Source organism: Ricinus communis, chromosome 7 (assembly GCF_019578655.1).
Source record: "Ricinus communis isolate WT05 ecotype wild-type chromosome 7, ASM1957865v1, whole genome shotgun sequence".
Classification (NCBI taxonomy): domain Eukaryota; kingdom Viridiplantae; phylum Streptophyta; class Magnoliopsida; order Malpighiales; family Euphorbiaceae; genus Ricinus; species Ricinus communis.
The window spans coordinates 3,419,103-3,433,521 of NC_063262.1; the positions used below are offsets into that span (position 1 = coordinate 3,419,103).

Here is a 14,419-nt window from a genome sequence, read left to right on the forward strand (position 1 = left end):
TTTTTTTTAGAAAAAGACACTTTCTAATTTTTAATGAAAGAATAATTATAAAATCATAATTTAATGAAATTAAATACCATAAATTTTATGAATTTTACTAGATTGAGTGATAATATAATGTGAAAACATCTTATCTATTTATAAAAATTTATTCGTCAATGTCGATATAATTAAAAATTATATATTAATAAACATCAACTTATTATACTTATTATTGTTCCCGGAGTTTTACTATAGAATTCATCTTTATATATATATATTGTAATGGGTCATAGCAATAAAGATAACCATCTTTTCATTTACCATAAAACTCATAATTCAATTGGTGAAAAGGAAGAACTTGGACCAAAGATCTTTTATCCTAAAAATAAATATTTTTACTATTTAAACTGGAGCCTCAAGTGATAAGTTGCTGCATATATCAAAGCACAAATAGGCCAAGCTTTAGAAAGCACCAATTTAATTCTATATGGGAAATATGATTAAAATTGAGATTCGGATGTGAAGTGAGCTGGGGCCAAATGGCTTAAAAAAAGTTGAAAATAAAAGTATTTGAATGACATACCATGTGAGGGAGGGCCCAAAAGCTATGTTATTACATCTCTAAGTCTTTCGGTTTCTTTCACTTTTACTAAATACCATGACTTTATGATATAACTAACTAACTAGTATGTTCCCTACCTCTTCACCGTCCAAACAAACCTTTATATTCCTTTGCACCGTTGCCAACTTTACTTTACAAGCACCAACCTTCCTTTTAAGTTTTGTTCTTAAATTAGTGTACCTTTCTTACACAACAGCTCGTTTGATGCAGACACAGGCCTTTTCTTTTCTATGAAATATGCTTTACCATGTACTTCTATCCTCAAGTTATGGGATACAAAACAGATCCGTAAGAAATTAACATTGACCCATCTACCATTTAGCTTATTTTTTGCTTCCCTGTTTAACAATTGCTTCATTTTACTTGAGAGTATACTCTTATTATAATTATTTTCAAATGGTTGAATTAATATTCATTTTAACTCGTTTTAAATTTATTATTAATGTAATTAATACTATCAGTATATTATCTGATTTTAAATAATATAATTATCAAACTTATTTATATAATTTAATAAATTTGGGCACCGGTGGATAGCCATGAGTATATATCAAATTCATCGTAGTACCAAAACATCAAATCTAAAATCTGCTCAAAATCAATTATCAAATTTCTTAAGTACATCCTGTTATTAGGTCAGATAATATCAAATATGAGTAACTACCCGAATCGTTGGCATGGTGCCACGAGTCATAACATAGCTCCAAAACTGATAATAAATACAAGTATTTGTTCTAAACCGATTGAAGTAAATCCACTTGTCCCATCCGTTATATCCCAGAACAATCATCATCCTACTTTATTTACCTCATTATTAAGTTTAAAAAGAATTAATAAGTGGGTCTCACGGTAGATGCCAAAATTTGGACTGTATATAGAAAAAGAGTATTATACTATATATATTTAAACACAGCATCAGAGACTTTTTAATATATATAATTTTCTTGGTTTTTGGTCAGTATATAGTATACTTAACTGGTAGCTAGCCAGCTAACAGCAGAGCAGTGAAGAACAAGAAAAATGATAGTCTTATATTTGATTCAATCTATATTCTAAAGAAGTTGTTGTTGTTGTAGATTTTGTGGGTTGCTGTTGTGGTAATTGTTGTTATCTTGCAGTTACAGTTATTCAAAATTCCCTCTCTTAGAAACCAACCCGTGTTCTGTTCTATGTCTTTCTTGTTCAACCATCATTTTGCTTCTTCTCGAATCTTGAATCAAATCTGATTTTGATTGTACATTTGCACAAAATTAGAACCCCTTTTTTTCTTTTCCTTAATTCTCCATTTCTATCAGTTGTTTGTTTTGTTCATTAATAAACGATGGAGGCATCAGAAAACTGTAGTGTGAAAGTTGCAGTTCATATTCGTCCACTTATCGGCGATGAACGCATTCAAGGTTGCAAAGAATGTACTACTGTTACGCCTGGAAAGCCACAGGTAACCCGCATTCTATTTTTTCTCTTATTTTGTTTTTTTTTTCTTCTTCTAATTTTGAGCTTAATTATACATAGAGATCCTTTTTTCTTTTTAGTTAATTATGAGAGTAGGTTATAATAATATCTCAATATGTTCCTTCTAAGATTTTGATAATTACTCTCTTGCTTGTCTATTTTCTTTGTTTGCTCTATTAAATCTTGAATAACAAACAAAACAAGTGAAGTTTATGTATGCATATTGAAAGGTCTGAATTCTTAAGTTCAGTATGCATTTTAGTTTGATAATGGCATTTGTTGTAATCTAATTATGCTGAACAGAGTGTGTATATTTATATATACAGACACATACTACAAGTATGCTTTGTTTTCGAATAAATCACATGCAAAAGTTCAATTGAATTTAATTCTTGCAAACTCATGTCATTTTCTTGCATGATTTCATTAATTGCAATTTTCTTTTTGAATTTGATATAATTGAGTTGTAGCGCCTGTAAGTTTTCCAAACATGAGAATCGACTAAATAGATTCAATTGAAGTGAATTCTTGTAGTTTAGACTTTCCAAACAAGGGAAGTACTGATTTTGTGCGCCATACTGGAATTATTTCACTGGTTTGATTATGGTGCAGGTGCAAATTGGTACACATTCTTTTACATTTGATAGTGTATATGGAAATGGTGGTTCTCCATCATCTTCCATGTTTGAAGAATGTGTTGCTCCACTTGTTGATGGACTATTTCAAGGATATAATGCTACTGTACTTGCATATGGTCAGGTAATTTTTGCCTTGTTTTAATTGTAATTTGCTTTAAGTTGAAAATTTGTTTCTCATGCGCTTATGCTTTTCAATTAGTTTCTTCTTTTTTTACATAGACTTTGACTTGCAGACAGGATCAGGGAAAACATATACAATGGGAACTAGTCTCAGGGATGGCTGCCAGACTGGATTAATTCCACAAGTTATGAAGGCATTATTTAATAAGATTGAGAAATTAAAGTATCAAACAGAATTTCAGTTGCATGTTTCCTTCATAGAGGTATATTTGGCGCATTAGTTTATTTCGTACACCAAAAAGAAAGAAAATACGTGGATTGTTTTCTGGGCTATTGATTCCTATGAGAAACTCCATTTCTGGACTATACATACTTAGGCTGAAGTTATCTTTTGATGCTTTGCTCATTCTCTGATAAACACCATGTTTTCTCTAGTAGACTGTCTAATCTTTAGAGGTTTTCCCCTCTGTAGTACAATCTACCGAGTATGGAGCCAAAAGATGTAACATAATTAAAACTCCTGATCTGGAAATGAATTTGGCTGTCATATGGTATTCTGTACTTTATTTTCGTCATCCTTCTTTTGTTTTATGATAATGACATAGCAATTCAGAAGAATTCCTTGGGGAGGAGTGAACTTTGAAGCACTGCATATATTGACAAGCTGATATAAGATTCAACTTTGTGGTAGCTCATTTTGTGAGTCTTTCTATCTGTGTACTAATACTTGGGCTTTGATTTTGAAGATTTTAAAGGAAGAAGTAAGAGACTTGCTGGATTCTGTTTCTCTGAGCAAATCAATGCCTGCTAATGGACATTCTGGGAAAGTTTCTGTTCCTGGGAGGCCCCCTATACAAATTCGTGAATCATCGAATGGAGTTATAACACTATCAGGATCAACTGAAGTAGCTGTTAACACATTAAAGGAAATGGCTGGTTGCCTGGAGCAAGGATCATTAAGTAGGGCAACAGGAAGTACAAATATGAACAACCAGTCCAGGTAAACCTTCAATATCAGAGATTGCCTTTCCTGCCTAATTTCAAGATTTATTCTAATCAATCCAAATTTTTATTCAAGCTAAGAAGTTCAGGTTTCTGTTAACCATGATATTATGTTGATCTTTGAGGCTGTTACAAATTCTATTAATGATAAAGAGACATAATACTAATAAGAAATTTCATTTTAACATCAATGTTAACCTTATTGCTTTAAATAATTAATTAATTTTCCTAAATTTTCTCAGAGATAGGCATAATGAGAACCTGTCTTAAATGCAAGAAAAGGTTCTAAAAGGAAGAATAAGAGGCTGTACAACATTGTGCGGCCTTATAGAGAATTTTGTTACTATATAAAGGAAGCAAATGTCTCAGAACATTGGTGTTTTTGTCTCTGAGACTGTTATCTATCTTTATTTGCTGAGTTTACCAAAAAATATATCATTATTTATGTCCCTTTGGTTGTGAAAATGCAATTCTCTCACCTTTTTGTTACAAAAGTGTAGTTTAAAATAATGATCTCGGATGCTGAAAGATTATTTCATGGTTATATTTTGCAATGGTTTTAAATCTAATGGCATGCCATTCCCTTCTGCATATTGATTAAAGTCGGTCGCATGCAATATTCACGATCACATTAGAACAGATGCGCAAACTGCATTCAATTTCTCCTGTTAATGACACTCCAGATGAGGATATGGGTGAAGAGTATTTCTGTGCTAAGCTCCATTTGGTAGATCTAGCTGGATCTGAACGAGCAAAAAGAACTGGTTCTGATGGTCTTCGCTTGAAAGAAGGTGGGTAAATTCATATTATTTCTATCTATTTTTCCAATGCTTTATCATCAGCAGTTGTTTCTATCACAACTATTATGATTCCTTATTCATTTATTTATTTATGTTTTTCTGCATACAGGTATACATATAAATAGGGGGCTTCTTGCACTTGGTAACGTCATCAGTGCACTTGGAGATGAAAAAAAGAGAAAAGAAGGAGTGCATGTTCCCTATCGAGACAGTAAACTGACTCGACTCTTGCAGGTTAGATTGGCTTAATTCAGCCTATGTATTAAATTTGATTCGGGAAACTGCAACCATATGTTGCTTTCTGATGTTGAAATGATGCACTTCCCAATCTCAATGCATGCTAACACTTTAGATTGCTAACATATTTTAGGCATGTTTTTACTATTTTCTTAACCTGTCTAAGCAAATTAAATATGACCATTTAGTCTTATCCATACACGATAACAAAATTCTCATAGCATGATGAGTTTAATGCAATGTATCATTGCAAAATCCAAAAACTATATATTTGGTTTAATAGCCTAGTACTTTATACAGTATCTCTCTCTCTCTCTCTCTCTCTCTATATATATATATATTTATGGTTGTCAATTAATTTATATCAGCAAAGGTGACCTATTGGTTTGAATTTTTTAAATTGAGTGGTTTTAACATAACAAATTGTATATAAAAGCTATCTTTCTTAAAAAGTCCAGAGTTATCAGTATTGCCGACGGTGTTCCAATGCCTATGAAAAGAATACTCTTGTGCCTGAGGGTTTAGTTTCCTTCTATTAAACCATATGTTTTACTGGAATATGTCACTAGTCCCTTTATATTTCAAAGTGTGCCCATGTCTTAGCAGCCTTATCTCTTTTCAGATATCCAAGATGGCTCTATTCCTTGTCATATTCAATACCCTTAGCTCAAACACTCTGTTTTTGACAAATGCTTCGGACCATGCAGAAAAAGGGTGTTTAATTAACAATATTATCATAGAGAGGTTTATACATAATATGGTCTATGGTTTATACTCTTACGCTCTAACCTGTTATCCAAGAGATGACTTGTTATTGCCACTTGTCAATGTACTAGGCCAATATATTGGAATTTGCTTATTATTTTCTGCTTCTGTACAAATTCTTAGTATGACGTACAACAGATAGGTGGTACTGTTGGTACTAGAAATGAACTACCTCTGCTATCTGTTTCTGGGCTTTGACAGGTGCTAGTGTAACTACAAAATAAGTGCTGATTTCTCTTTCCATGGCAATCCCTTTCTCTTAAAGCTTTCTAATCATTTAAGGTTGCTTATGCTCTTTGGCAGGATTCACTAGGTGGAAACAGCAAAACTGTCATGATAGGTGATTATTTTTCGCTTTCTTTCCAGAAGTTGTACCATGTGTTTGGTAACAGCAGCAGCATATGTCATGTTCGAAAAGAATATTTAATAAAAATAGCAGCATATTATTTTATTCCTGTCTCATTTAGAATGAACTTTTGTGCCCTTTTTCTAGCGTGCATCAGTCCTGCTGACATCAATGCTGAGGAAACTCTCAACACTCTCAAATATGCAAATCGTGCTCGAAATATTCAGAATAAGCCTGTTGTAAGTTTGCTTATAAATTTTTCTATTACTTGTTATGTTATCATCTCTTTTTCATTTCTACAATGGTGTAAATATAATACTTCTCTTCTTCTTCTTCTTCTTCTTCTTCTTCTTCTCCACATACAGGTTAATAGAGATTTAATATCCAATGAGGTGCAACAGATGCGCCAGCAGTTAAAGTACTTACAAGCTGAACTTTGTGCTCGTGGGGGAGGATCTCCACCTGATGAAGTCCAGGTATGTACCTTTCGCAAAAAATGTCTTTCGACCCAATCTACCTTTTGTTTTCACATTGTTTTTGGAGATATTTGCATTTCCATTGTGTATCGTGTAATAGCTAATTAATTTAGTTTTGATAGGCGCTGAAGGAACGGATTGCTTGGCTTGAGGCTACAAATGAGGACCTTTCTAGAGAACTTCATGAACATCGCAGCCGTTGTGCTGTTGTTGACCAGTGTGAAATAGATTCCCAAGTATGTCAGGTGGAAATAAATATGGCTGCATATACATTCATTCTATTGATATAGCAATATTTAATCTCAATTGCTAGATTTATAGTCTCCATTTAAATTTTAAATCTCAGGAAGGCCATGCCTCTTTTACAAAATGTGATGGACTGAAAAGAGGCTTTCAAAGTATGGACTCATCTGACTATCAATTGGATGAAGATGTATCAGGTAATTACTTATTTAATCGACTCGGCTGTGTCATTCTTGATGCTAGGACTAGGATGAAAGGAGCTTATGCATGCTTTATCCACAGATCTAAACTGGATTAGCATTTGCTCTAGATTATTTGACTTGGCATTTTATTGGAGTTGGCCCTATTGTTAATCCGTCAGAGTTTTTCCTATATTCTGCAGTACATTCATTTACCTTGGTCATTTCTCTTCTGTATTGGTTAAAATTGCATCCTATATCTGCAGGTGAAAGTTCAGGGGAAATTGATGAAGCAGCAAAAGAGTGGGAGCATGCCCTTATTCGAAGTACTATGGATAAAGAATTGATAGAACTAAACCGACGTTTGGAGCAAAAAGAGGTTTGTTTTTATGGGCATTGTTTTAGGAAACACACAAAATTGTTGGGTAAATGGATATATCTGTTTTTCTTAATATTGAATAAACAGATTTGTGATTAAAGAATTAATAGAGAACAGTTCTAAGTTTATCAATATTTCTGTTATTATTGGAATTGGTTTCTACCTAGGATTTTATCATAAGAGTCTTACACTAAGAAACAATTAAAAGCTTCACCCAACTGGAATACTGTCTGTAGAAAAGTGATGCAATGCACTTTAAGCAATTTTGAGTAATGTGATATTGGAATGATTTATTTCCAGATTCTATATAATTGCTTCTAACCTATCTGAGGAAGCTATTTGTCCTTGCTTGATGATCATATTAACTTCATGGTGATGTATTATCATGTTCTTATATTAATTGCCTGATCGTAAGTCATGACCAAGTAGAATCAAGTCTGTGGTTGGATGAAGTCAATTTCACTCCCACAGCAAACTTAGACTATTGACAAAAGCTTTTTGACTAAAATCTATTCTTTTTCTTTTTTAAGAAAAAAATTAAAGCACTAACAATTCTGTGATCAGAATCTTTTGTTTAATTTTGGTATATCTAGGGCTGCTTAATTCTTTTTCTTCTATTTTGATGCAGTCTGAGATGAAACTTTTTGGAGGGGTTGACACTGAATCTTTGAAACAGCACTTTAGGAAGAAAATCATGGAACTTGAGGAAGAGAAAAGAATTGTGCAGGTCCAGTTGAACATTATTCAGCTTTCATTGTTTATTGTGGCTTTAGTATATATGATTGACATGAATAACAAAATGGCAGCAAGAGCGTGATCGTTTGTTAGCTGAAATAGAGAACCGTGCTGCTAATTCTGATGGACAAACACAGAAAGCACAGGAGAGTCATTCACAGAAGTTAAAAGCACTTGAGGCGCAAGTAAGTTATGTGGTTTTGACTAGATAATCTGTCATCATAGACTGTTGGTCCGTTTTAACTTTTCTTATTCTTATTCTTTCAAATCCAGATTTTAGATCTTAAAAGGAAACAAGAAAGTCAGGTTGAGCTTTTAAAGCAAAAGCAAAGAAGTGAGGAAGCAGCAAAGAGGTTGCAAGCTGAAATACAACACATCAAGGCTCAAAAAGTTAGTTCTCATTCTGGTGTGTCTAAATTTCCATTATGCCTCAGTAAAATTTATTTTTCAACTTTTATAATCGTCCTATTCTTAAATTTGTAGGTCCAATTGCAGCATAGAATAAAACAAGAGTCAGAACAATTTCGACAATGGAGGGCTTCGAGAGAGAAGGAAGTGCTGCAGGTGCTTCATCACATTAACAGTAACTTTTATATGTTTGTTGATACTTTATGTTGCAAGCTGGTGGTGTGTGGCTTTACTAGATATCGCGGGTGACTGAAATTTAAAGATAAAATTTTTTCTAGTTTTAATCAAATTTTAAGAAGTTCTTGGCTTGGATCACCCAAATCATTTAAGAATTCAGAAAGCATTCTGAGAAGCAAATTATGTTTGATATGAGATTTTTTTTTATCCATATATTTCTTTGTTCTGTACTTTGGATATTCTTATTCTAGTCAATCCAATCTGTTTCATATTGAAATAAATCTATTATTTTATTTGTGGCTTCGTATAGTCTTGCTGCCATGCGCACGGAACGCATCGGTCATCAATAGACTCCATCCATAACATTGTAGATCTTATCAATGCTCTAACCTTTCCTTATGTTTCAAAGCATTCCTTTTCTATAAGAAACTATATTCTATTTTCTAAATCTTTTTCCTCTTTTTCACTGATTTCACATTTGTATGATGTTTTCTTGAGATCTTTCATTGTCGGATTTTTGCCTTCTAGTTGATGCTTCAGTTTAACCCATATTTCTCTCTCTATTTGATGGTTTATTTATTTTCCCTTTTCTCCCTGTAATCTTTGATGTTTTTTAAACATCTGTTGGCCTACTCATGCTCGTAAGTTTCTATCATATTGAAACATTTTGTTTACTGCTCCATTTCCCCTGAATATTGGTTTTGCTCGAGCAGCTGAGAAAGGAAGGCAGGAGAAACGAGTATGAGAGACATAAACTTGAAGCACTGCATCAACGGCAGAAACTGGTAAAAATTATTATCTTTCAAGAATTTACATTGTCTTTTAAATAATTACTGCACTTATCCTGTCTCTGTAAACTGGCGTCTGTCACTCTGATTTACCTCAAGTTGCAATCCCTGTGTGATGGAAGGAACGTGATGATCAATGTTTCATAGTTCTTGTTTTGTTCATCAGCTTTTCATGCTGTTACATCAGCATTCTTTTATATCTGTCTCCAAGTACTAAATTGGTCCACCATAAATAGTATTGGTCCGATCTTGCTTATCGTGCATGGTATATAGCTATTAGTGTACAGAATATCCACTTGGTTTATAATTCAAATTCAAACTGGCTTGGGATATGCTGACTCCAATCCTTTAGAAAATAATACATTTAGCCAGATCCAGCAAAGCAGTAGGTTATGAAGTACATTTGTTAATTTTCTTAAGAGTAAGTAAGTTGTATTTGTTAATTTAAGAAAATTACACAATCTAATCTCTTGTTAAGTTTACTTGGACTTTCTTGGAAAAGTAGAAAATGAAGACTGAACCCTTCAAGCTTCAATGTAGTAGAAGTTGAAAGGAACCCTACATCCATTGGATTTTCCTTTTTCTTTCTAAGATAATAAGATTTTAAGAGATTGATGTCATTATTCTCTTTCTTCAAGATTCTACAAAGAAAGACAGAAGAGGCAGCAATGGCTACCAGAAGGCTAAAGGAGCTTTTGGAAGCTCGCAAGTCTTCTGCATGTGAGACCTCAGGTAATTCTATTCTCTTTTCTAAGAGGTTCCCGTAGTAGCGACAAGCAAAATGGGAGGAGCCTAAATCGAGTTTTAATTAGTTAGTCAGACATTTGGACATTCTGATTTATTGTGAATATCTTGCAGCTAATTCGAACGGGCATACATCATCTAGTCAGGTGACTATCTGAGATTAAGTGATTGCTTATGCTCTATTTTATTTATTAGGAGTAAGACTGTTCCCATACCTGCAGCCTCTACAGATTGGTTGTGTTCAGATAAGCAGGGGCAGATCAACCTTGTGACTAGAGGGGGGGCATTGCACCCTCTAAATTCAAGAGATTTCCAGTTTAGCCATATATTTCTATTTTTGTTCTTACATATCATATTTTGTTGTGGTATGTTTGGCCCCCCAATATGCAATGAGCCTCCTTTTTAACTATTTATAATTTGTGTTCTTACATAAATAACATTTAATTGTGCCATGATTTACGTCAACTTAAATTTTTTGTCAAAAGTATCCTTACTGACTTCTACAACGTCATTTAAAATATATGATAATTTTATCTTTTATATATCTTTTTAAGTTAATTGTAACATTAATTAGTTATGAAATAGGAACCTATCCTATTTGACATGATAAAGATTTAATCTTAAAATTCTCTGAAATCATTTTCTCTTGCATATAAAATAAAAAGAATAATCTTACAAAAAATTAAAAAATCCCGGATTCATTACTGCAGGTGAGTCTGCTAATCAGATCATGAGTCATAAATTCATACATGATATACCATACTCAGTTTCTTTGAAAAGATTATTTTGTGACAAAACATACAATTCAGCTGGAACTGTTGGCCAGATTGTTATGCATTTGGTTATCTACAGCTTCATAGCCTTAGGACTGCACGCCTTTAACCTTGGTCTACTTAAAGTGAAATATCAATGTCAAGTCTTTTTGCTTTAAGGCTAAGTTGGAATAATATTGATTTTGAGTTGCACTGTTAGGTCAATGATAAATCTCTACAAAGGTGGCTTGATCATGAGTTAGAAGTAATTATGAAAGTGCATGAAGTTCGTTTTCAGTATGAGAAACAGAAACAAGAGTATGTCATCTATACTTTTCTTAGTTTCCATCAGTCATAAGTTCTCAACTGCTGGGATTATTTATGCTAAAATTTGTTTTTACAGACAAACTGTAATGGCAGAGGAATTGGCCTTGTTGAAACAAGTAGATCGGTTTGGTCCTAATGAAGGGAAGAATGGACATCCTAGGTGTGTAACTATACATTTTTTTATCATTTTTTTAATTGAGTGGATTGAAATCTCCACTGGATTCAGCAAATTAAGGACAAGTGCAGTTGAGAAAAGTCAAGAAGATATCTTACAATTAAGTTAATCAGACACGATTAGATCAATCCTATTTGACTCCGATTATTTACTGGTTTTTTTCTTTTTACTTTTTCTTTCAACCCAATTAGATTATCAGTGATGTCATCAAATGCAAGGATGGAGAGAGTGGCTTCTTTAGAGAACATGCTGAGCATATCTTCAAATGCACTAACGGCAATGGCTTCACAACTTTCGGAGGCAGGAGACAGGGAGCGTTCCTTAATTGGTCGTGGACATTGGAACCAATTACGCTCAATGGGAGAAGCTAAGAACCTGCTTCAATATATGTTTACTGCTGCTTCAGAAGCAAGGTGACATATTGAAACCTTAAAAGGATTTTTTTGTTATTAAAATAGATACTGTTATTAGTGATAATATGCTGGGGGTTATAGTAATGTCAATATTTATCTGTGACAGGTGCCAACTTTGGGATAAAGATATGGAGATGAAGGACCTAAAAGACCAATTGAATGAGCTTGTAGCCCTACTGCGAGAAAGTGAGGCCCAGCGGAAAGAACTTGTGAAGGAGCAAAAGCTGAGAGAACAAGCTGTTGCCATTGCCCTAGCTACATCATCTTTGGTGAGAATATCCACTGATCCTTAATTATAAGCCAAGTCTTCTTTAAATTCTAAGCTTGCGCATCAATTGTGATATCCTACCTTCTTATTGAAGTCAATTGAACATAAAAATCCTATGGAATTTAATATCAAGTTAACTATCATAGTATAGCATGTGGCTAAAAGACCTTGTGTTAGTTTATTGCTTGTTAGTTCATACAGCATCATATCTGGTTATTTAATGCATGCATCTTCAATAATATTTTGAAATGTGGGAGAGAAATCATCGCTGTTTTCCAGAAATATCTTGATTTATTGCACTCTATTGTCCAGCTTGGGGCATTGGCCTTAAGTTCATTTGTGTCAAGGCACCAGCCTTTTTGATTATTGTTAAGGGCCTAGGTGCCAAAGCACTATTGGATGGGAAGTATTTTCTGAGAGTTGGACCATGTTCTGTTAAATAGGAAAAGTGAATTTTCTTTTAGTTAAAAAGAAGAGCCAATGCTACTGTATTTACACTTCTGAGTGAAAATCAACAGGGTAACTCGCGCAATTCATCTAAGCACTATGCAGACGATCTGAGTGGTCCATTGTCTCCAATTTCACTTCCGGCACCGAAGCAACTGAAATTTTCACCTGGGATTGTTAATGGGTCTGTCAGAGAATCAGTGGCCTTTATAGATCAGACACGGAAGGTGACTCCCTTCCTTCAAACTTTTTCTTTGATTGTGGCCTTCCATGTGAATAAGAAAATTAAGGTACTCTCAGTGCAGATGGTACCAGTTGGGCAGATGTCAATGAAGAAACTGGTAACTGTTGGGCAAACTGGAAAGCTCTGGAGGTGGAAGCGGAGTCATCATCAGTGGCTGCTTCAGTTCAAATGGAAATGGCAGAAGCCATGGAAGCTTTCAGAATGGATAAAACACAGTGATGAGACAATCATGAGATCAAGGCCTCGCTCCCTGGCCCTTATTGATATGATATGAGAACTTAACTTTCACTAGCTTTCTGACTGCTGTATGTACAACTTGATTGCCCTCAATGATCCAATACAGAGCTGATTGGGACCTAGAACAAGTGAAGGTACTCTACTTTTCTTCTCTTTTTTTTTTTTTTTTTCTGTCCATATCTTAATATTATCAAGTCTGATGCCTGCAGAACAAAAACAATTACTTCATGCTTAGTGAATACCATTTCTTGTTAGCTCATGACCTAAAAGCGTGCAAGGCCCAGCACCGTAAAGTGGATCATCCACTTTTTCTTCTATATTTTCTATATGTCTAGTTACTTGAAACATTATGCTGCTTCTGCATATACCTATTTATTAGCAATCTAGCTTGATCACTTAGCTAGTAGCAGCAGTTACATATCAACTAGGCCAGTCCCAGTTGCCATCTTATGAACAAAATTGGTTGTTTTACTGGTTAAAATGCAGACATGTTGTACATTGGGAAGGTGTTCTGCATGGTCCTACTGGCATGAGAATATCAAACGGGGTGATTCTGTCTTTGGACTTGGACTGGTAATCTTTACATCCAAGGATCTGGTTATGCTAATGACCTCTAAATGAGGTTCTGGAAAATGATCGAGTGGTCGAGTGAGTGCACATGGCCATGCATAACGGAAAAAATTGGCTCTTGATTTGTATTGCACGGCATGATATTGTAGATTTTGTTTGTTAATTCTTTTCATGTTCTTGGCATGATAATTGATGAGGAAATGATGCCAAGTGTAGGTTTTGTGTAAAAGAAGTTTGCTATTTTCACGTACATATTGTGATTTTTTTTTGAGTTATATATTAATTTTTCAATTTAGGATAATTTGTTTTCTCTAGATTATCGATTTCCCCATTTCACCAGTAAGTTGAATTGAAGAAAGGAAAGAAAGACAATGGTTAATTAAACCAATTATGATTAGGTTCTGTAAGATCAGGTTGTGACAGAATTCAATCTCCATGAACTCGGAGCCTGCAAAACCTTGGGCAAAGTGCAACCTTCTTCATTGTCAATGATATATAGTTATCAACTCATCCAACTTGTTCGCCAGCCTGTATCGTACAGCTATTGGCCTTCCCCAACTGAAACCATTACCATAAACATCAAACGGGGTTGAGCTGCTAATGCTCAATGTGTTTCGATGTTATTAGATTAGGTTATTTATCCATGTCTTTCAGCTTCTCTTTCGTGCAGTCAGCAACCATCTCGTTCATCTCTACAACTTTGTTCAATCTAGTAGCGCTCTTCCTTTTGTTGTCGCTGTACCACCCTTTTTGCAGTTCCCAAATACACTTTGGTGATAAATATCGAGCAGAGATAACTATCTTGTTCAGGATCAAGGTGTTGACAACTTCGGATTACTGATTGCCAAACATGAGCCAAGAGTGATTTCAGAGAGATCTTCTGAAGCCTATCT

General features: G+C 34.2%; 1 protein-coding gene across 4 annotated transcripts; it reads left to right on the forward strand.

Moving 5' to 3' along the window:
* The first annotated feature begins 1,548 nt into the window (after nucleotides 1–1,548).
* On the forward strand, nucleotides 1,549–13,827 carry LOC8272982 (kinesin-like protein KIN-4A). 4 transcript variants are annotated; one of them, XM_015727838.3, is made up of 26 exons: nucleotides 1,549–2,042; nucleotides 2,669–2,815; nucleotides 2,928–3,077; nucleotides 3,561–3,814; nucleotides 4,420–4,607; nucleotides 4,726–4,850; nucleotides 5,922–5,958; nucleotides 6,112–6,203; nucleotides 6,330–6,440; nucleotides 6,563–6,685; nucleotides 6,787–6,880; nucleotides 7,129–7,241; nucleotides 7,870–7,968; nucleotides 8,048–8,161; nucleotides 8,250–8,366; nucleotides 8,460–8,540; nucleotides 9,275–9,346; nucleotides 9,988–10,081; nucleotides 10,208–10,239; nucleotides 11,066–11,163; nucleotides 11,249–11,332; nucleotides 11,539–11,760; nucleotides 11,867–12,029; nucleotides 12,547–12,702; nucleotides 12,776–13,090; nucleotides 13,443–13,827. In XM_015727838.3, the coding sequence occupies exons 1-25, from the start codon at nucleotides 1,926–1,928 to the stop codon at nucleotides 12,806–12,808; spliced, it is 2,916 nt and encodes a 971-aa protein (XP_015583324.1). In that variant the 5' UTR covers nucleotides 1,549–1,925; the 3' UTR covers nucleotides 12,809–13,090; nucleotides 13,443–13,827. The 4 variants fall into 4 exon arrangements, with proteins under 4 accessions (XP_015583324.1, XP_015583325.1, XP_015583322.1 ...); XM_015727836.3 differs by having other exon boundaries at nucleotides 1,551–2,042; nucleotides 12,781–13,090; XM_002533207.4 differs by having other exon boundaries at nucleotides 1,552–2,042; nucleotides 6,563–6,676; nucleotides 12,781–13,090.
* The last annotated feature ends 592 nt before the right edge of the window (nucleotides 13,828–14,419 follow it).